Source organism: Bos indicus, chromosome 3 (genome assembly GCF_029378745.1).
Source record: "Bos indicus isolate NIAB-ARS_2022 breed Sahiwal x Tharparkar chromosome 3, NIAB-ARS_B.indTharparkar_mat_pri_1.0, whole genome shotgun sequence".
NCBI classification, from domain to species: domain Eukaryota; kingdom Metazoa; phylum Chordata; class Mammalia; order Artiodactyla; family Bovidae; genus Bos; species Bos indicus.
This window is the reverse complement of record NC_091762.1, coordinates 19,155,125-19,175,227: the sequence shown is the minus strand read 5'-3', so window position 1 is coordinate 19,175,227 and position 20,103 is coordinate 19,155,125. Positions and strand designations below refer to the sequence as shown.

General features: G+C 47.9%; 1 protein-coding gene across 1 annotated transcript; it reads right to left on the bottom strand.

Annotated features, from left to right (window-relative positions):
• Window positions 1-8,051: 8,051 nt before the first annotated feature.
• Window positions 8,052-18,274, bottom strand: THEM5 (thioesterase superfamily member 5). Its single transcript, XM_019958367.2, has 6 exons — window positions 17,858-18,274; window positions 14,791-14,992; window positions 13,425-13,563; window positions 9,122-9,232; window positions 8,557-8,681; window positions 8,052-8,238 (listed from the first exon to the last, which is right to left on the bottom strand). Exons 1-6 carry the CDS (start codon window positions 17,978-17,980, stop codon window positions 8,192-8,194), a joined length of 747 nt encoding a protein of 248 aa, XP_019813926.2. The 5' UTR covers window positions 17,981-18,274; the 3' UTR covers window positions 8,052-8,191.
• Between the last annotated feature and the right edge of the window lie 1,829 nt (window positions 18,275-20,103).

The following is a 20,103-nucleotide window of genomic DNA, read 5'->3' as shown; positions in this document are numbered from 1 at the left end:
ATCCAGGTTCGATCCCTGGGTCAGTAAGATCCCCTGAAGTAGGGAATGGCAACCCACTCCAGTATTCTTGCCTGGAGAATTCCGTGGACAGAGGAGCCTGGTAGGCTACAGTTCATGGGGTCGAAAAGAGCTGGACGCGACTGAGCAACTAACAGTAACTTAGGATAGTGATCATGACTTTCAAGTGAGACTGGACAGGAAGGTTGTGTAGGTTTTCTCCAGCTGTGCTCAGCTGTGCTGTGTGTAGGGGGGAAATGGGCAGAGATTTGGATTTAGCCAGTATTGTGCTCAATCTCTGACTGTTCATTTTCCTCCTTCCTCTTGCCTTCCGTTTTCTCTTCTTGGTAGATATTAAATTAAGGGGGCATGCAAGGTTGTACACTAGCTAGGCTGTACACCAGTGGGACTGTAAACTGACCGTAGACAATCCACAATCTGACTGTATTAGTCTGGGTCTGGTAAGGAAGACAGTCTTCTCTCTGGTGTCTCAGACAATAAAGAATCTGCCTGCAATGCAGGAGACCTGGGTTCGACCCCTAGGTCAGGAAGATCCCCTGGAGAAGGAAATGGCTACACACTCCAGTATTCTTGCCTGGAGAATTCCATGGTCAGAGGAGCCTGGCAGGCTACAGTCCATGGGGTTGCAAGCAGCTGTTAGGTGGTTCAACAGAGGGCATTTATCACAGGGAACCTGTCACCAAGGTGGTGGAAAAATAAAAATGGCAAAACAGGAAGGTGAGGGCTGTCTAGCAGGATCTGTAATCATGGATCTACAAAACTACTTGTAGGATCTACGCCACTACTTGAGTTGCCTCTCAAAACAGAAAAGGGTGAGAAATACCCTTACATCTCCTGACTTCCCGCTTTCCAGTCTGCCACCAGAGCCTTTCAAAGCCGATGACAAAGGAGACTGGGAAATGTAGATTGCAGGCACTGGGCCTCTGCAGTCCGAGCAGAGTAGGACGAGGGTGGGGATCTGAGAGCACTCACTCAAATTACTGGCACATCAGGGAGCTGAAAGCTGACTTAATTAGAACAATAAGACATCAGACCTGGAACTTGGAGGTCACCTCATCTACTCTTTCATTTTTATAGAGCAGGAAACAGACCCCAAAAGAAATGATGTGCCAAAGAGTAGCAGAGATGAGACTAGAACCCAGATCTTCTATCTTAAAGAACCTCTGTTCTTTCTTGTACTCCAGGGGTCTTCATTATTAAGCAGAACTTCTTCGTTGAATGAGGACCCACAGGGTGGCTTCCCCTCCTCCCAGCACCATTGCTGCCACTCAAGAACTTTATAGGTGACCTGGGACTTTGACCTCCTTTTTCTTGCCAGTGCCACTGTAGAAGGACACTTAGAGGACTGGGCAGTACAGAGTGCTTTCCTGGGTTCAAGCCAGAAGAAGAGACACAGAGGGGAGAGACTTTTCCTTCAGGTCAGCAGACAACTACAAGACTCCCTGGGCTTTCGGGTTAAATTGTCCCTTGTCCTTGAGCAGTGGCCTCAGGCAGCATAACTTGGCCACCCGCACCCACTGCAGGTACTGGCAGGTGATAGGACTGGTGACACACTATGTCTTGCAGCTCTGGCTCCTCACCCAGGACCCTTGATGATAACCTAACTCTCTGATCTTAGTTTCAGGAAGACCTTAGGGGGAGCTGATATGAGCTATTGATAGCCCTTGCTTTCGGAACTGGTTAGTCTTATAATTGCTTTATTCACTCTTTGGTTTCTCTTGGCCCTTGATTCAGATATTTGGAGAACACATATCCTTTGCTTCAAGCAAAATAAGCTCCCACATTTGCCTGGATGGCCTGTTGGATTCCACCCCATATACCTGAGTAGTAGTTGCATTCCAGATGAATGCACTACACATGGAATTGGCTTTTAAAGTGTGGAGGTGGCACCTCCCCTTGTTTCTGCCTAGAAAGCTGCAATACTTCACCCTCTGTGAGAAGAGAGGCATCTGTCGATGCTCTCAATGCTAGAGAAGCATTCCAGCAGCTGGCGATCTTGTTTCCATTCTGGAGATCCCTGCCTGCCCCCCAGGCCTTTTCCCATCAAGGCTGTCACTCCCAGCCTGTCTGTGGGTCTTGCCTGAGACCCTCCTCCTTCTGTATGTTTTGCAGCTTATGCTTGTTTTCTGCTAGAAACTGGCCCCAGTGGAGAAGTGACAGGGTGTATCGAACCTCTGCCATCCTCAGCACTTGTCTTCCAAAGTCATCCTGAGTGTTGACATCCAGTTGCCAACTGAGAAAAGAAAGAAGCAAGTTATATATGAGTTTTCAAATACAACTGTTTTGGTTTTCTTCCTTTTCTTGACTGTATGGGAAAGATGGAATATATTTCTTCTCTTGGAAGTGTTTAAATGACACAAAGACAGAAATATAGATCAATGGAACAAAATAGAAAGCCCAGAGATAAATCCACGCACCTATGGACACCTTATTTTTGACAAAGGAGGCAAGAATATACAATGGAGAAAAGACAATCTCTTTAACAAGTGGTGCTGGGAAAACTGGTCAACCACTTGTAAAAGAATGAAACTAGAACACTTTCTAACACCATACACAAAAATAAAATCAAAATGGATTAAAGATCTAAACATAAGACCAGAAACTATAAAGCTCCTAGAGGAGAACATAGGCAAAAAACTCTCCGACATAAATCACGGCAGGATCCTCTATGACCCACCTCCCAGAATATTGGAAATAAAAGCAAAAATAAACAAATGGAACCTAATTAAAATTGAAAGCTTCTGCGCAACAAAGGAAACTATAAACAAGGTGATAAGACAGCCCTCAGAATGCGAGAAAATGATAGCAAATGAAGCAACTGACAAAGGGTTAATCTCAAAAATATACAAGCAACTCCTGCAGCTCAATTCCAGAAAAATAAATGACCCATTCAAAAAGTGGGCCAAAGAACTAAACAGACATTTCTCCAAAGAAGACATACAGATGGCTAACAAACACATGAAAAGATGCTCAACATCACTCATTATCAGAGAAATGCAAATCAAAACCACAATGAAGTACCATTTCACGCCAGTCAGAATGGCTGCTATCCAAAAGTCTGCAAGCAATAAATGTTGGAGAGGGTGTGGAGAAAAGGGAACCCTCTTACACTGTTGGTGGGAATGCAAACTAGTATAGCCACTATGGAGAACAGTGTGAAGATTCCTTGAAAAACTGGAAATAGAACTGCCTTATGACCCAGCAATCCCACTGCTGGGCATACACACCAAGGAAACCAGAATTGAAAGAGACAGTGTACCCCAATGTTCATTGCAGCACTGTTTATAATCGCCAGGACATGGAAGCAACCTAGAGGTCCATCAGCAGACGAATGGGTAAGAAAGCTGTGGTATATATACACAATGGAGTATTACTCAGTCATTAAAAAGAATACATTTGAATCAGTTCCAAGGAGGTGGATGAAACTGGAGCCTATTATACAGAGTGAAGTAAGCCAGAAAGAGAAACACCAATACAGTATACTAACGCATATATATGGAATTTTGAAAGATGGTAATGAGAATCCTGTATGCGAGACAGCAAGAGACACAGATGTATAGAACAGTCTTTTGGACTCTGTGGGAGAGGGTGAGGGTGGGATGATTTGGGAGAATGGCATTGAAACATGTATATTATCATATGTGAAACGAATCCCCAGTCCAGGTTTCAATGCATGAGACAGGATGCTCGGGGCTGGTGCACTGGGATGACCCAGAGGGATGGTGTGGGGAGGGAGGTGGGAGAGGGGTTCAGGATGGGGAACACGTGTACACCTGTGGTGGATTAATGTTGATGTATGGCAAAACCAACACAATATTGTAAAGCAATTAGCCTCTAATTAAAATAAATAAATTTATATTAAAAAAATAAATAAATGAAGATTAGGCCCTAGATGGTTGGATGGCATCACTGACTCAATAGACATGAGTTTGGGTAAACTCTGGGAGTTCGTGATGGACAGGAAGGCCTGGCATGCTGCAGTCCATGGGGTCGCAAAGAGTCAGACACAACTGAGTGATTGAACTGAACTGAACTGATCATAACAAAGGACAATAGGTTTTTGGTGTACACTGATTTAGACTCTGGGTTTAATTGGTTTTCAAAGGCAACCATGAAAGCACAAGAGAAAGGTGTTTTTTTGTTTTGTTTTATTGCTGTGACATGCAGCATGTCGGATCTTAGTTCCCCAACTGGGGATCAAATCCATGCCCCCTGCATTGGAAGTGCAGAGTCTTAACCACTGGGCCACTAGGGAAGTCCTTGAGAAAGGATTTTTATGTGAGTATGTTGGGGAGGGAATAGCTGCCACAAGGTTTCTGGCTGTGGCTTCTAGTAAATCTCCAGTTTTTGGAAGGCACTGGATCAAGTCCCTTCAAATCCATGTCAACTGATCTTTTGCTTGTCATTCAAGACTGATGACTTAGGAAGTATGTGGTCTAGTTACTAGAAAGAGAGCCTGATCCACCCACCACTGCTGAATTTGTGTCCAACTCTCTGACCCTGTTCCATGCCACAAAAACCTCGTTTTCTCTGAACCCCCTGAATTTGAATTCTTTACTTGGCAGGATGAGAGTTTGGACACAGACTCACCCTCCTCTGCTGATTCTCCTTTCAAACTGAGGCAGTAGTGGCTAGCTACTTACCAACCCCATTCCCCTTTCTTCCACAACATGGAGTTAGACCATATTTTCCAGCTAACCTTCCTTTCAGTTTGGCGGAGTCTTGTGACTGAGGAAACACAGTGAGGCTTGGTTCTGAAAACCTCCCTGTGATCCTCTCTTCTCTCATTTGGCAACTAGGCGTCAACCCAGGATGACTTTGGAAATTGCGTGTTGAAGATGACAGCTTTTGTCAGTCAGGTTACTGAATGACTGCTAAAAACCAAACACTAGACCTAACATGAATGAAAACCACAGTCTATTTATGAAAAGGGTTAGACTATGGAGATGCAAAGCTTTATCTGTTTCAGCATTTGGCATCACCATACCTAATAAAGGGTGTCCCAGGTGGCTCAGTGGTAAGGATCTGCCTGCCAATGCAGGAGACGGGGTTTTGATCCCTGGGTAGGAAAGACCCCCTGGAGAAGGAAATGGCAACCCACTCTAGTATTCTTGCCTGGGAAATCCCATGCACAGGGAAGCTTGGTAGGTTATAGTCCATGGGGTTGCAAAGAGTTGGACATGACTTATCGGAGAAATGTCAGTAACCTCAGATAGGCAAATGACACTGCTCTTATGGCAGAAAGCAAAGAGGAATTAAAGAGCCTCTTTTTTTTTTTTTTTAAAGAGCCTCTTGATGAAGGTGAAAGAGGAGAGTGAAAAAGCTGGCTTAAAACTCAGCATTCAAAAAACTAAGATCATGGCATCCAGTCCCATCACTTCATGGCAAATAGATGGGGAAACAATGGAAATAATGACCAACTTTATTTTCTTGGGCCCCCAAGTCACTGTGGACAGTGACTACAGCCACGAAATTAAAAGACACTTGCTCCTTGAAAGAAAAGCAATGACAAAACTAGACAGCATATTAAAAACCAGAGACATTACTTTGTTGACAAAGGTCCATATAGTCAAAGCTATGGTTTTTCCAGTAGTCATGTATGGATGTGAGAGTTGGACTGTAAAGAAAGTTGAGTGCCAAGGAACTGATGCTTTTGATCTGTGGTGTTGGAGAAGACTCTTGAGATTCCTTTGGACTGCAAGGAGATCCAATCAGTCCATCCTAAATGAAATCAACCCTGATATTCATTGGAAGAACTGATGCTGAAGCTCCAATATTTTAGCCACCTGATGTGAAGAGCTGACTCATTGGAAAAGACCCTGATGCTGGGAAAGATTGAAGGCAGGAGGAGAAGGGGATGACAGAAAGTGAGATAGTTGGATGGCATCACCGACTCAACGGACATGAGTTTGAGCAAACTCTGGGAGTTGGTGATGGACAGAGAAGCCTGGCGTGCTACAGTCCATGTGGTCACAAAGAGTTGGACACTAATGAGTGACTGAATAATGACGCAGCTGTTCTCACATCAAACCTTTCCTCCCTAGAAATGTGCACCAGCCATATCAGTCTTTTTCCTCCTTTACCATTGTTCTCACCTGATGTGTCTGCCATGGCCCCTTGGTTTTGCCGGCTGCTTCACACCTTTCTTTCACTCCAGGTTGGTGCCACTCCAGAGGCCTGCCTTTCACCAGTATCTGGGCCTTCAGCATGCCTTAGCCCCCATGTCTTGGTCAATTTGTTTTCCTGATCCTCACTGTGGCTTATGCAAATCATTGCCCTTCCTCCAGACCTCTTTCTCCACTGGTGGCCTTGCCTCCTACCTCACTGAGAAAGTCAAGGTGCTCCTGTCAACTTCTAATCCTTCTCTGTACCACCCTCCAACTCCTTCCTTCTGGTCTCAGAGTCATGTTGATGTTCTTCTGCCTCCACTTGTGTCCACTTGTGGACATCAGAGTTTTAGTAGTTGTGGCCCACAGGCTTAGTTGCCCCTCAGCACGTGGGATCTTCCAGGACTAGGGATCAAATCCATGTCCCCTGCATTGGCAGGTGGATTCTCGGTTAAGAATCCCTTGGACCTCCAGGAAAGTCCACCATTTGTGCTCTTGATCCAGCCCTAAGACCAGATGGCTATTCTGCGAGATGACACCTCTCTCCTCAATACACTTAAATCTCTTTCTTTAAATAACATAATAACATCAACAAAATTCCCAGAAAGACTCATCTCCATTCAGTTTGTCATTCCCATTCATTTTTCATCTACCACAATCTAGATTTTGCTCCTATCTCCTGGCAAAAAAGACCACCACCTTCCTTACTGCCAAGTCCAAAGGCCTCTTTTTAATTCTTATCCGCTTTCTCTTTAGCATTTGATATTGCTGATCTAACGACGTTCCCACCTGTCCTATTCTTGGCCTCCTTAGTGGGTGTTTGATTCTCTGTCCCAGCTTTAAGCCTTAGTGTGGCCACATGTTCTGTCACTGACCCTTTTCCCTGTCCTTCCTTCCTCTCTCATCTTGTCGCTCTCATGCTCTCTGGCTCCTCCTCACTTTCATTCTGCATAATCTACTCCGTGGGATTCCATGTCAGTTTTTATATTGATGACTTACAGACTGAGTCAGTATGTAATCAATTCTGAGTTCCAAATGATAATATCCAGGGCTCCTGCTGCTGCTCCCCCTATGGTGGAGGTTCCATGGGTACTTCAAGCTCAGTTCGTGAGAAGTTGACCTCAGTATCTCCCTCCACCTCATGCCTGCTCCCCTGTATGCCCAGTGATGCTGCCTGGAACCATCAAGCCAGAAACTGTACTCTTTGCAATATTTTCATATTTCATCTTCATTGCTTTGAACCATGTTAGGTCCTTACTATCTCTTGTTTGGAGCCCCACAGGGATCTCCTAACCAGTGCTCCCACCTTCAGTCTTGCTGACCGCTTATTGTCACCAGAGTCATCTTTCCAAAAAACAAAACTTTATGCCATGCTCCAGCCCAAACCCTTTAAAGGATCCCTGTTTCCTATAAGACAAAGTTCAAGGTCCACTGCTCGGTTTAAGGCACCTTCCATGGCCTGCACCTGCCCTGCCCCCTTCTCTTTCCCTAAACTCCTGCCCACTCAGCACCTTGCTGTTCTCCAAAGTCACTGTACCTTTGCCTGGACTAGCCCCCTGTTCAGAATATCCTCCTCTTCCCTGCCTGCCTGGTGGACATCACTTAACTTTTGAGACTCAGTTCAAGCACAGCTTCCTCTAGAAAACCTCTGATTGCTTTCCTAGAGGAAAGTTGATCTCTCCTTCCTTTGTGTCATAACCAGGGCCTCGGGGTGGGAGGAGCAGACGGGGGTGCTCTGCTCCCCGCCCTGCGCCGTGCATGCTGAGACCAAGGGCCTTGTCTTTCATCACTGTGAGCCTGGCACCTCACCCAGCGCCTGGCAGGCCTCAGTACACTGCTTCCCTTGGTGCTGAATGGGAAAGTGGGTATGTGGGAGGCCCCGGGAGAATCTTGAGTTTCAACTATAGGAGCGTCTTGGACTGAGAACAGGGCTGTGAGACTTTATTTATGCAAGGAAAGCACCCCCCTTCACTTCACCCATTACTTCTTGAGCACCCCTCCCTGCTCTGCGGTGGGTCCCTGGTAGGCAAGGTGGTCGTTGCTAGGCTCTCCTGAAGGCACTGTGTCTATTGTCGAGATGAATCCTCTTCCAGGTGCATCTGGAGGAAAGTGCCTGCAAGAGAAGGGTGAGCCAAATGGCAGGGGCCAGGGCACGGATGGCAGGAGCTGATGGGGTGCTCACAGCTTTGGTACCCAGTTACTCAGTATCTGGGTCCTGTCTTTGTGCGACACGCTGGGCCACTCATATACAGGAAAAAAAAGTTCTAATTAGGTTTTTCCTCACTTTGCCTGTGTGTACAGCAGGTCCCAATCCCACTCTAAACAGTTGGAGCCCACCTTGTGATTGGATCCTTAGCATTCCCCCTTCCGTTTGTTCCGGGCATAGCGCCAGCAGGACAGGGCCAGGGGCCGGGGCTGAGGTCCTCTTTACCTGAGGCTTTAGCGTAAACTGTCTGCTGATCTCTGCTCTGGGTGACACAGGACAGGTACATCTTCTGATCCTCGATCTTTTCCACGTTGACGTTCAGCACAGCCAGAGAGCCCAGGGGAATCAAGCTGGGAGAGGAGGTGGCTTAGCCCCCGCTCATGTAAGCCCCTGGGCCCTGCCCCTCAACTCTCTGTCCTCCCCCAAACTTCTCTTCATCTTACCTTGTCTCAAGGACTTAAATGGCTCCCGGCTCAGGGCCCATCTGCCAGCAACCAGAGTTGCATGGCAGAAGTTCTGATCTGGCCAGGGGACCAAGGGACTGTGTGGCTGGGGAAGGAGCATGACAGGTCTTCTGCACCCCAACTGCCCCCTCAATGGCCCACACCCCAAAGATCTGTACTTACTTTAAAAAAAATGATCTGATTTTTTGTTTGTTTGTTTAATTTTTTGGCCACACCGTGTAGCACGTGGGGTCTTAGTTCTCTGACCAGGGATTGAACCCACACCCTCTGCATTGGAAGTGAGGTGTATTAACCACTTGACTGCCAGGGAAGTACCCCATACTTACTTTTTGAACCTGATGTTGAAATTTACTGTTAATAGCCCCTCTCCAGACAGGTAAGCAGTTTTAGAAAAGGTCTCATCTATCAAGGCTGCCAGGGACCCTCCGTGGACAAACCTGGGGGAAGGGGCAGGGAGTAAGGCCAGAGACAGAAACCACCACCCCCGCCTCCCCCACTTCCATCTTTCCCCAGGAAAGGAAAGGAAATGGATCTGGATCCTGTCTGATCAAACCAGTCAAAATCAGCTGGTTTTTCTTCCATGTTACTACAGCCTGTGTTAGCAACCACTGATACCATTATTGTATTTCACCAGGAAAAAAACGTTTTTCTGATAGAATGAATGGAAGAAGCCTTTTTTTGATTCATTACCTAATTGCTGGTAGCTATTACTGTAGTTTGGAAAAGTGCACTCCTTCAGGGGATGGAAAAATCCCTGAACTTTTGGGCTTTAGTCTCTAAGCTGACCTTGGGCAGCTCTCACCTCACCAGTCACTCTGGCCAGTGTTGAGCCCACATTTTCAAGATGGGTAACCATGAAACTTGACCTAGGATCTATTCAGTGATGACAAGATGGACTCCCGAGCGGCACTGCCTGTGGAAAGCTGAGAGCCAGCTTCAGCAGATGCTGCAAACACTTGCTTTATTTAGAGGGTGCAAATTCTTGTTCTCACTTGTGTAACCTGACTTTCTTCATGCCAAAGCTCCATTGCTGGTTGAGTTGGGGAAAATAGCGAGGCACCGAGTTTTAGAAAGCAGATAACTCGAAAGAGATTCCAGTTTCTGACTTTCAACAATGTGACCCCGATTCTCCACAGACCAGGTCAGCTTCCCTGCTGTGCTATCACGGGTTACCCTGCTGTGCCTGCCACCAGCCAGCTTCCCACACCCCTGCTTCTGCTCCCTTTGGTGGAAAGTACTGGGGGCCATGCAACCACACCCGCCTGGTTTGACTCCTTGCTCCACCTTCACTACCTGTTTGATCTTGTGCAAGTTGCTAAACCTTTCTGAGTCTTAGTTTTCTCACTGTGAGTTGTGAATAAAAATAATTTGTGTCCCATCAAATCAAATGAGGTAGTGTTTATAAAACTTTACATACGCCTCTAGCCAGTTCCCTTCCCACATGGCTTGAAATAGGGGAAGAGTTGTAGCCAAAGAACAGTACGCCTGCTCTTCCCTCTTTGTTCAGGGCCCAGGACCCAGTGGCAAGTGTGAAGATGCTCCAGGGTAGCTCTTGGTCAGTTATTCTACCCTGCCTCATTGCCTTGGGGCTGGACGGGTACTTGTAAGATAAGAGAATATGTATATATGCTGTGCTTAGTTGCTTAGTTGTGCCAGACTCTTTGCGACCCCATGGACTGTAGCCCACCAGGCTCCTCTGTTCATGGGGATTCTCCAGGCAAGAATACTGGAGTGAGTTGCCGTGCCCTCCTCCAGGGGATCTTCCCAACCCAGGGATTGAACCCAGGTCTACTGCTTTGCAGGCAGATTCTTTTAAGGGAAGCCCAGGAATACTGGAGTAGGTAGCCTATGCCTTCTCCAGGGGATCTTGGTCTCTGCCCCTGGGTCCTGGCACAGAGCTCCTGAAACCCTCATAATTTTCTGTGTGATAGGAATGTCTCTTGTTCTAACAAGGTGACTCTGTGTGAGCTCCTGGTTGAGGGCTCTTTACCAGAAAGACCAAGCCATGATTGCTGTTGTTACTGCTAAGTCGCTTCAGTTGTGTCCAACTCTGTGCGACCCCATAGACGGCAGCCCATGAGGCTCCTCTGTCCCTGGGATTCTCCAGGAAAGAATACTGAAGTGGGTTGCCATTTCCTTCTCCAATGCATGCGTGCATGCTAAGTCACTTCAGTTGTGTCCGACTCTGTGCGATCCTATGGACAGCAGCCCCCAGGCCCCTCTGTCCACAGGATTCTCTAGGCAAGAATACTGGAGTGGGTTGCCATTTAGAAGCTTGGAATTTTCAGTCCTGCCGCCACAACCTCTAGTTCTGTTGAGAAGGGAGAAGGGCTGAAAGTGAAGTTAATGATGGATCATACCTATGTGTTGAAGCCTTCATAAGAATTCCAGTTAGTATGGGTTGGCGAACACATCCACACTAGGAAGATGATGCACCACAACTCCACAAGGACAGAAGCTCTTGAACTCACGACGTGTTCCCAGACCTTCTCTTACAGACTTCTTCCATCTGGATGTTCATCCTTTGGTGGTGGTTTAGTTGCTCAGTTGTGTCTGACTGTGACCCCCATGGACTGTAGCCCGCTAGGCTCCTCTGTCCACAGGATTTTCCAGGCAAGTATACTGGAGTGGATTGCCATTTCCTTCTCCAGGGGATCTTCCCCACCCAGGGATTGAACCTGGGTCTCTTGGACTTCAGGCAGATTCTTTACTGACTGAGCTACTAAGGAAGCTTGTTCATCCTTTACAATATCTTTAATAAACTGGTAAACATAAGTAAGTGTTTCTTTGAGTTCTGTGAATGGTTTTAGTAAATTCATCCAACCAGAGTAAAGTGTACTGGGAACCATCAGTTACTGCCAGATCAGAAATTGTGGGTAACCTGTGCACCTACACTAGCAATCAGCATCTAAAGAAGGGTGGAAGCAGTCTTGTGGGACTGAGCGTTTAACCTGGGGGGTCTGACACTATCTCCAGGTAGACAGTGTCAGAATGGAGTTCTATCGTAGGCTCCCCACCCAGTTGGTGTCACAGAGAATTTCTTGGTATTGGGAGAGCTTCCAGCCATTTGGTGACTGAAGTGTCAGAAGTGAAGTGTTTTGTGTGAGAGTGAAAGAGGCTCACAGGAAAGAAAGACAGCAGGAAGTACAAGATTTTTCCTTACACAGGGAGATAGACTGACCTGGGTGTTTCTAATTCAGTGCTGACCCCATCTTGGATCCCTTCAATCTTCTAGCCTCAGTGTCGAGGGGTCCTCTTCTGCCTTTCCAGCCCCACCTCCATGAGCCCCTAAATAAAAGGCCACATTCCACCCTATCCCTGCCCCTTTGGGGGGTTTTCCTCTTCATAAGGGAGGGGACCCGTGGCCTGGGTAGAGCTCTGACCTAGTCCCCCAGTGTCTGCACGCACTCATGTGGAAGTCCCCATGGAAGATACCTTCAGGATGGCCAAGGTGACGAAAGGGATGCAGTCAGAATCTGTGGCCTGCAGAGGTGCTGACATCTAATAATCTCTTTGAATTCTGTTTAACTGCAACTCAGTCTGTCTCAGGTCTTGGGACCCTTACGTTTCTCCTTCCCTCCCCTCTCTCCTCTCCCTTGCAAGGATTCTGACTCCACAGTTAGCCTTCAGTGACTGTCTAAAGCAGGAACAGGGATCAAGAAGGCAGACAAATGTGGACCTGGTGACCCAGTGTCCTTAAGCAAGAGGCTCAGGGCCCGTCTGAATGTGTATTTATGTCCAGCGTGAATGTATTTACGTCCAGTGTGAGTTCTTTCCTGGGTCTCTTCCCAGTTTGGAGGCAGTGGAGTACAGAAGAAGCGATGGATTTGGAGTCCCGCCTCCTGGGTTAGAGTCCTGGATCTGACCTTAACTGCCTGTGCTACCTTGGGCAAGATCATTTACCTCTGTGCGTCTCAGTTTGCCCACTGGGCAAAGGTGAAGTTTGGAGAGATAGCCTGATAGCTGTATTGTGCTTTATGGTTTATGAGTACATAAACCATACATATGAGTCCATAAACCGAGGCCCTTCATTTCTCTTAGCTGTTCTGGGAGGTAGATATTACTGCCCCAAGATTTAGGTAACAAGACTGAAGTGCATGCATGCTAAGTCATTTCAGTTGTGTCCAACTCTTTGTAGAGCCCCATGGACTGTAGCCCACCAGGCTCCTCTGTCCATGGGATTTTCCAGGCAAGAATACTGGAGTGGGTTGCCATTGTCTTTTCCGGGAGACTGAAGGCCAGGAGACAGAGGTTAAATTGCTTGCTTGGGGTCTTCATACAAGCAGTGGCAGAGCAGGACTGGAAGCCTGGCCCTTAACTCCAGACCTTGTCATCTTCTGAGTCCACTACACTCCTCTCAGAGTGGCTTCTAAGGCCCCTTCTTACTGAAAAATTCCCAGGCCTGGAATAAGGAGACTGTCTCTTATCTGCCCAATGGGGACTGAACCAGATGACAGAATATCCTTCCACATCTGACACTGCGAGACTGAAGCCCAGTGCCTCCCACTCTCCACCCACCTCCCTAGACAGAGGTACAGAGCCCAGAGGCTGGCCGAGCCTAATGCACCACCTTGGCCAAGCCCAGGAAGCAGCCAAAGATGTCCCCCCTGGGTTAGCCCATTATCTTACCCTGGGACTCCCTCCAGGTAGGGGCCCGGCTGGAAAAGACAGATGGACTTCTTCTCGGATGGTTGGAAAAAGATGACATACTCGTAGCCTTGTCCTTCCCTCTCAATACACCTGGTGAAGAGGCGCCAGTCACTCTTGTCTGGGGAGAGATGGGCAGTGACACAGCTGAAGGAGGGAGTGTGTGAGGGCAGAGGGGCCAGTCAGGAGGCAGGGTCAGTCATTCAGCAGCAAAGATGGAGCTGGCCTCTGGCACACCATTGAGGAGAGAACCAGAGGACATGTGGGCTCTGCTCTTGGGGAGTTTTCAACTGGAGAGTGAGGCTCCGACCTGTCCTCAAGGTCTTCGGTCTGAGGGGACACAGCCCTGTCCTCTGGGAGCCCTGAATCTTGAGGAAGAAACACTCACGAAGTTCCCTGGCTGAGAGTAGATGTAGGGTCAGAGACAAGTCAGACTTTAAGAGACCTTAAACACTGAGATGGTGATGGACAGGGAGGCCTGGCGTGCTGCGATTCATGGGGTCGCAAAGAGTCGGACACGACTGAGCGACTGAGCTGAGCTGAACTGAAACATTGAAAATTAAAATGTAAGGCATTTAATTCACATGTAGTCCAAAATAAAAATACGGAACAGAAAAATAAGTGGATATGAATCCCCCAAAGTTCTGACTGCTTTTTTTTTCCCCTCAAGGCAACTATAAGAACCATATCCTTCTTGGATGAAAACCAAAGTCTTCAAAAATTTTTGTTGCAACTTTGTTTTTTCCATAAACTGAATGGACCATCCAGTCGGCACTTGGTTTGAAGAACACTTATGTGAGTGAGAGAGACATGTTAACCCGTCCAAGTCCATGCACATGCAGAGAGATCAAAGTGGAAAGCTCTATTGCTCTGACATGTGGGTGTTTCAGGAGTCTCTGGGCTTAGCAGAACAGGGACGGTGTGGAAGGTCTGCAGTGGGCAAGGGGGAATCCTCAGACCTTTGTGGGGTGGGGAGGAGGACTTGGGATAAGGCTTGACAGTAAGGCAAGCATCCCTGGTGAGAAGGGAGATGGGTGGAGGGCTGAGGCAGCGGTTCTCCGGTGGGTACACTCTGGGCTGAGAGCACAGGTGGTTACTAGGGTGCTCTCATCCCCCAGGAGGAGGGGAGGAGGGGGCAGGGGCTGAGAGGACGCTTTCCTCATCCATGTGCCTGGGGCTGCATCGTGAGAGGTGGACTTGTCAGAAAGAACTTCTGGCTGAGAACTGGCAGAGAGCTTGTGAATTTCCTCCCCAAAAGTCTCTGGCCTTGGGAAAAGGGGCTGGCTGAACTGATTCCAGTGGGCTGGGGCATGTGCCTGCCAAGGGCTGCTCTTAGGCCAGGCCTTACCTGAGTTAGCTGATAAGTCTAGTGGGAGCTTGAACCCCTGGATGTGGTCTCTGTTGGATCTGAAGGAAGGCACTCTGACCCAGCCATTGGTCTTGGTCTTCTCCAGGAATTCATGATACAGGCTCAGCATGTCTGGACCCCAGCTGGCATTGGGGAGGGCATAATTCTTACTCTTTTTCATCTCCTGACAGAATCTTGAGACCTGGGCAGGAAAGATTGGGGAGACTAGATGGCTTTCTGGAAGGTGGGCTGTGGTTTGGGCTGCGGTACCTGTACGTAATGTAACCCAGCTCCTGGGTTCTTGGGCTTCTCAATCCCTTCTGTCAGTGTTGAGGGAAATGACCCCTGGGGACTCCTGAGAGTGATCAGGCAAGGGAAAAAGTGAAAACCACTCAGTCACATCTGACTCTTTGTGACCCCATGTCCATGGAATTCTCCAAGCCAGAATGGGTAACCTTTCCCTTCTCCAGGGGATCTTCCCAACTCAGGGATCAAACTCAGGTCTCCCACATTGTAGGCGGATTCTTTATGAGCTGAGTCACAAGGGAAGCCCACGAATACTGGAGTGGGTAGCCTATCCCTTCTCCAGTGGATCTTCCCAACCTAGGAATTGAACCTGGGTCTCCTGCATTGTCACCCTGTTTATTTAACTTATATGCAGAGTACATCGTGAGAAACGCTGGACTGGAAGAAACACAAGCTGGAATCAAGATAGCCAGGAGAAATATCAATAACCTCAGATATGCTCTGCATATCTGACACCACCTTTATGGCAGAAAGTGAAGAGGAACTCAAAAGCCTCTTGATGAAAGTGAAAGTGGAGAGTGAAAAAGTTGGCTTAAAGCTCAACATTCAGAAAACGAAGATCATGGCATCTGGTCCCATCACTTCATGGGAAATAGATGGGGAAACAGTGGAAACAGTGTCAGACTTTATTTTTCTGGGCTCCAAAATCACTGCAGATGGTGATTGCAGCCATGAAATTAAAAGACGCTTACTCCTTGGAAGGAAAGTTATGACCAACGTAGATAGCATATTCAAAAGCAGAGACATTAGTTTGCCAACAAAGGTCCGTCTAGTCAAGGCTATGGTTTTTCCTGTGGTCATGTATGGATGTGAGAGATGGACTGTGAAGAAGGCTGAGTGCTGAAGAATTGATGCTTTTGAACTGTGGTATTGGAGAAGACTCTTGAGAGTCCCTTGGACTGCAAGGAGATCCAACCAGTCCATTCTGAAGGACATCAGCCCTGGGATTTCTTTGGAAGGAATGATGCTAAAGCTGAAACTCCAGTACTTTGGCCACCTCATGCGAAGAGTTGACTCATTGGAAAAGACTCTGATGCTGGGAGGGATTGGGGGCAGGAGGAGAAGGGGACGACAGAGGATGAGATGGCTGGATGGCATAACTTACTCGATGGGTGTGAATCTGTGTGAACTCCGGGAGTTGGTGATGGACAGGGAGGCCTGGCGTGCTGCGATTCATGGGGTCGCAAAGAGTCAGACATGACTGAGTGACTGATCTGATCTGATCTGCATTGCAGGTGGATTCTTTACCAACTGAGCTATCAGGCTAGGGGACACTAATGTGCAAAGGAAGGGAAGGAAAGGCATTGGGGCTGACAATTAGAGGCAGCAGCTCTTTGATGGTGCAGTATAATTGCCCTGTTTTAAAACCTGAGAAGGGACTTCCCTGCTGGTTCAGTGATTAAGAATCCACCTTGCAATGGAGGGGTTGAAGGTTCAATCCCTGGTCAGGGAATTAAATTCCCACATGCTGAGGAGCAACTAAGCCTGTGTGCTGCAATACTGAGCCTGTGCCACAACTAGAGAGTTGGAGTGCCAGAATGAAAGATCCTGTGTGTCGCAAAGAAGATCCCATGTGCTGCAACTAACACCCAATGCAGCCAAACAAGAACAAAAATGAAAACCACCTGGAGCTGTTCTTTGAGGCTGAGAATGGCTAGTATTAGTCCCACTGTACAGATGGGAAAACTGAGGAAATATGGGTAAGGTTGCCAAACTTATGAGCATGTGAGCTGATGGTTGGCCTAGAGCTCTTTCTGTGTGTGCTAAGTTGCTTCAGTTGTGTCGACTCTTTGCGACACCATGGACCACAGCCCGCCAGGCTCCTCTGTCCATGGAATTCTCCAGGCAAGAATACTGGGGTGGGTTGCTGTGCCTTCCTCCAGGGGATCTTCCTAACCCAGGGATCGAACCTGTGTCTTTTTTGTCTCCTGCATGGCAGGTGGATTCTTTACCAATAATGCCACCTGGGAAGCTCAGAGCTCATTCTGAGCAACTGTCTACCTCAGGGGGTGGGTGGGGGGGGGGCGGGAGAGGGACCACAGGTGAGGACCATCATTACTCACCTCAGGGGCTACTTCAGCTCTGTCCACAGCTGTCCTCACCCTGAAGTGAGTAACAACGGCGAAGTGGGGAGTGGGGGCTCTTCTGAAACATGTTTTGGGCACCTGCAGTGGTGCGGTACCTTCTATGGGATGAAGAGGAGTCCTCTGTGGCACCACATGCTCATGCACCAACTGCAGCCATGGGCAACAGACCAGCTGTTTGCTAAGGCCACACACAGCATCCGTCACATGCGGATGTCCCAACAGTCTGAGCCCCGAGGAGGAAAGTGATGGGTGGCCACACAAGATTCAGATCAGGAGAAAAGTGACCTGGTGGTCTTAGTTTGGGAGCTGGGCTACTTGGTTTCCTTTGCCAAATCAAATAGCTCCCAAAAAGCTGCTCACCTACCCTGGCCATGATCTAGGAAGAGGAGATTTGGGTTGGTCCCCATGGTGGCTCAGATGGCAAAGAGTCCACCTTCAATGAAGAAGACTTGAGTTTGATTCTTGGGTCGGGAGGATCCTTGGAGAAGTTCCCTGGCAGCTTGCTCCAGTTTTCTTGCCTGAAGAGTCCCATAGACAGAGGAGTCTGGCAGACTACAGTCCATGGGGTTACAAAGAATCACGGCTTAGTGACAGAACAACAACAACAAGAACAACAGCTATATCCTTGGGCTCCAGAAGGGCTGTGCATTTGGTTGAACTGAGAACTCACTCACCAGGGACTCCATGGAGGATCCGAAGGCTGAGGCAGGGTTGAATCTGGGCAGGAGGTGGGTGGCACCAGGAAGAGTTCCATGGTGACCAAGTATCACTGCCGCCTGGAAGCCTCTCCGTAGCATGACTGAACGCTGAGCTGCAGGGCTGTAGCAGCGAGGCCAGTGAATGCTCTCCAGCTGCTTCTTGGTGCTGTCGGTGCAACTGCCTCTCAGACAAGCCTCTCTCCTGTCTCAGGCTTTTATTAACAAGCTTCCACCACAGATGACTAGGCAAGGCTGGGCTCATTTGATGCAACACCCACAGATGCTTGGGGCTTCTAGCTGGTGCAGAGCCCCATCCAGCCCTTGGGGAGAGGCAGGTGCTGCTTGGGCATGAATGCAGAGCAGGACTGGCCTCAGTTCAGAAATATTTGAACTGAGGAGCAAAAGAGTACTTAATGAAAATAGTGTAGTGTATATGAAACTTCAGAGAGTTGCCCTGGAGCTTTTCTGGGAAGAACCCAATAATACTCCCAGAAAGGAAAGGGAGGTCTGATCCTTGATTGGAGGTTGTTGATGGAGAATCTGTGTATGTTGGTGGAGTTTTGGCAGCAGACAGTTTGGGGAGTGAGATGGGGAGCAGGGCAGCACAGGTTTTGTCAAAAACAAGTCTAGGAAAGAGCCAGCTTTGAGTGGGGTGGGGAAGAGGTGCTCAGTCTGCAAGGGTGCGAACTCTTTTCGGTGGTGGTATTTTTTCTACTGAATTAAAACTGCCAATTTTCAACTAAAAGTCCCAGAATTTAATTCACCAGAATAAACATGGAAATTTAAAGATTTTATCCCACCTTCTGTAGTTAGCTGCCCTAGAAGACTAGAATATAAGTATTTTCCTTACTCTTGTCAAGGTTTGGAATGAAACTTCTTCAAGGACTGGGGGAACTCAGTTTTTTGATTGATTCAGTCTCTGGGTCTAATCATAAATATTTGAACCAGTTGCCAATATTTAAAAACAAGGAGTTTCATAGAGAGCAGAAGGCCTCAGACCTCCAGATAAGTGGAAAGATCTGGCAATAGGGCATCTTCATTCCTGTGTGCCCTTTGCCTTGCCCCAGGCCTCGGCGATCCTGAACATTCCTTCATTCCGTCTGCCAGCCTCTATGTTCAGTTCAGTTCAGTTCAGTTGCTCAGTCGTGTCTGACTCTTTGAGACCCCCATGGACTGCAGCACGCCAAGCTTCCCTGTCCATCACCAGTTCCCAGAGCTTATTCAAACTCATGTTCATTGAGTCAATGATTCCATCCAACCATTTTATCCTCTGTCGTCCCCTTCTCCTCCCACCTTCAATCTTTCCCCGCATCTGGGTCTTTTCCAGTGAGTCAGTTCTTTGCATCAGGTGGTCAAAATATTGGAATTTCAGCTTCAGCATCAGTCCTTCCAATGAATATTCACGTTGATTTCCTTCAGGGTTGCCTGGTTTGATCTCCCTGCAGTCCAAGGGACTCTCATGAGTCTTCTCCAAAACCACAGTTCAAAAACATCAATTCTTCAGCACTTGGCTTTCTTTATGGTCCAACTCTCACATCCATACATGACTACTGGAAAAACGACCAACCTAGACAGCATATTGAAAAGCAGGGACATTACTTTGCCAACAAAGTTCCATCAAAGCTGCCAGCAGCTTTGCAAGTATGTGCAATACTTGATTTGGAATATGAGACTTGAGCAGGAGACAGGAGAGAAAAGAAGAATCTTAGAAAGGGTAGATGGGGGACTTCCCTGGTGTCCCATGGCTAGGACTCCATGCTCCCGATGCAGGGGGACTGGGTTCAATCCCTTGTCAGGGAACCAGATCCCACATGCTGCAACTAAGACCTGGAGGAACCAAATAAATACTTAAAAAAAAAAAACATAGACAGACTGAAGAGGAGGCAGAGGAAAAGGGAGCAGGGAGGAGAAGGATTCATGGGAGTTGCGGGGGCAGTGTTGGATGCTGGGAGCTGATCCCAGGAATGTTGCCCTGGGAGAAGAAGGCAGGGGCTGTCGTCCCAAGAAGAATCAGTAGCTGAATCTAGGAAAGGAAATCCTTGTTTCATTGCCTGGGTTCACTGTCTGGTTCCTGACACAGAGCTCCTAAATCCCTTGAAATTTCCTGGGTGATAGGAGAATCTTTTGTTTTGATGAGGTGACTCTGAGTGGGCTCCAGAGAGCCTCAGGATGGGGGCTGGTTACTGGAAAGATGAAGCCTTGGTTAGAAGCTTGGAATTTTC

What these genes read in the sequence shown, in the direction of transcription:
- THEM5 (XM_019958367.2), bottom strand. Translation starts at nt 17,980, where the DNA reads ATGCTACGGAGAGGCTTCCAGGCGGCAGTGATACTTGGTCACCATGGA. An exon ending in AGACTTATCAGCTAACTCAG is followed by an intron (nt 13,564 to 14,790) that starts GTAAGGCCTGGC and finishes ATCTCTCCCCAG; the next exon opens with ACAAGAGTGACTGGCGCCTC. An exon ending in TTCAACATCAGGTTCAAAAA is followed by an intron (nt 8,682 to 9,121) that starts GTAAGTATGGGG and finishes CTCCTCTCCCAG; the next exon opens with CTTGATTCCCCTGGGCTCTC.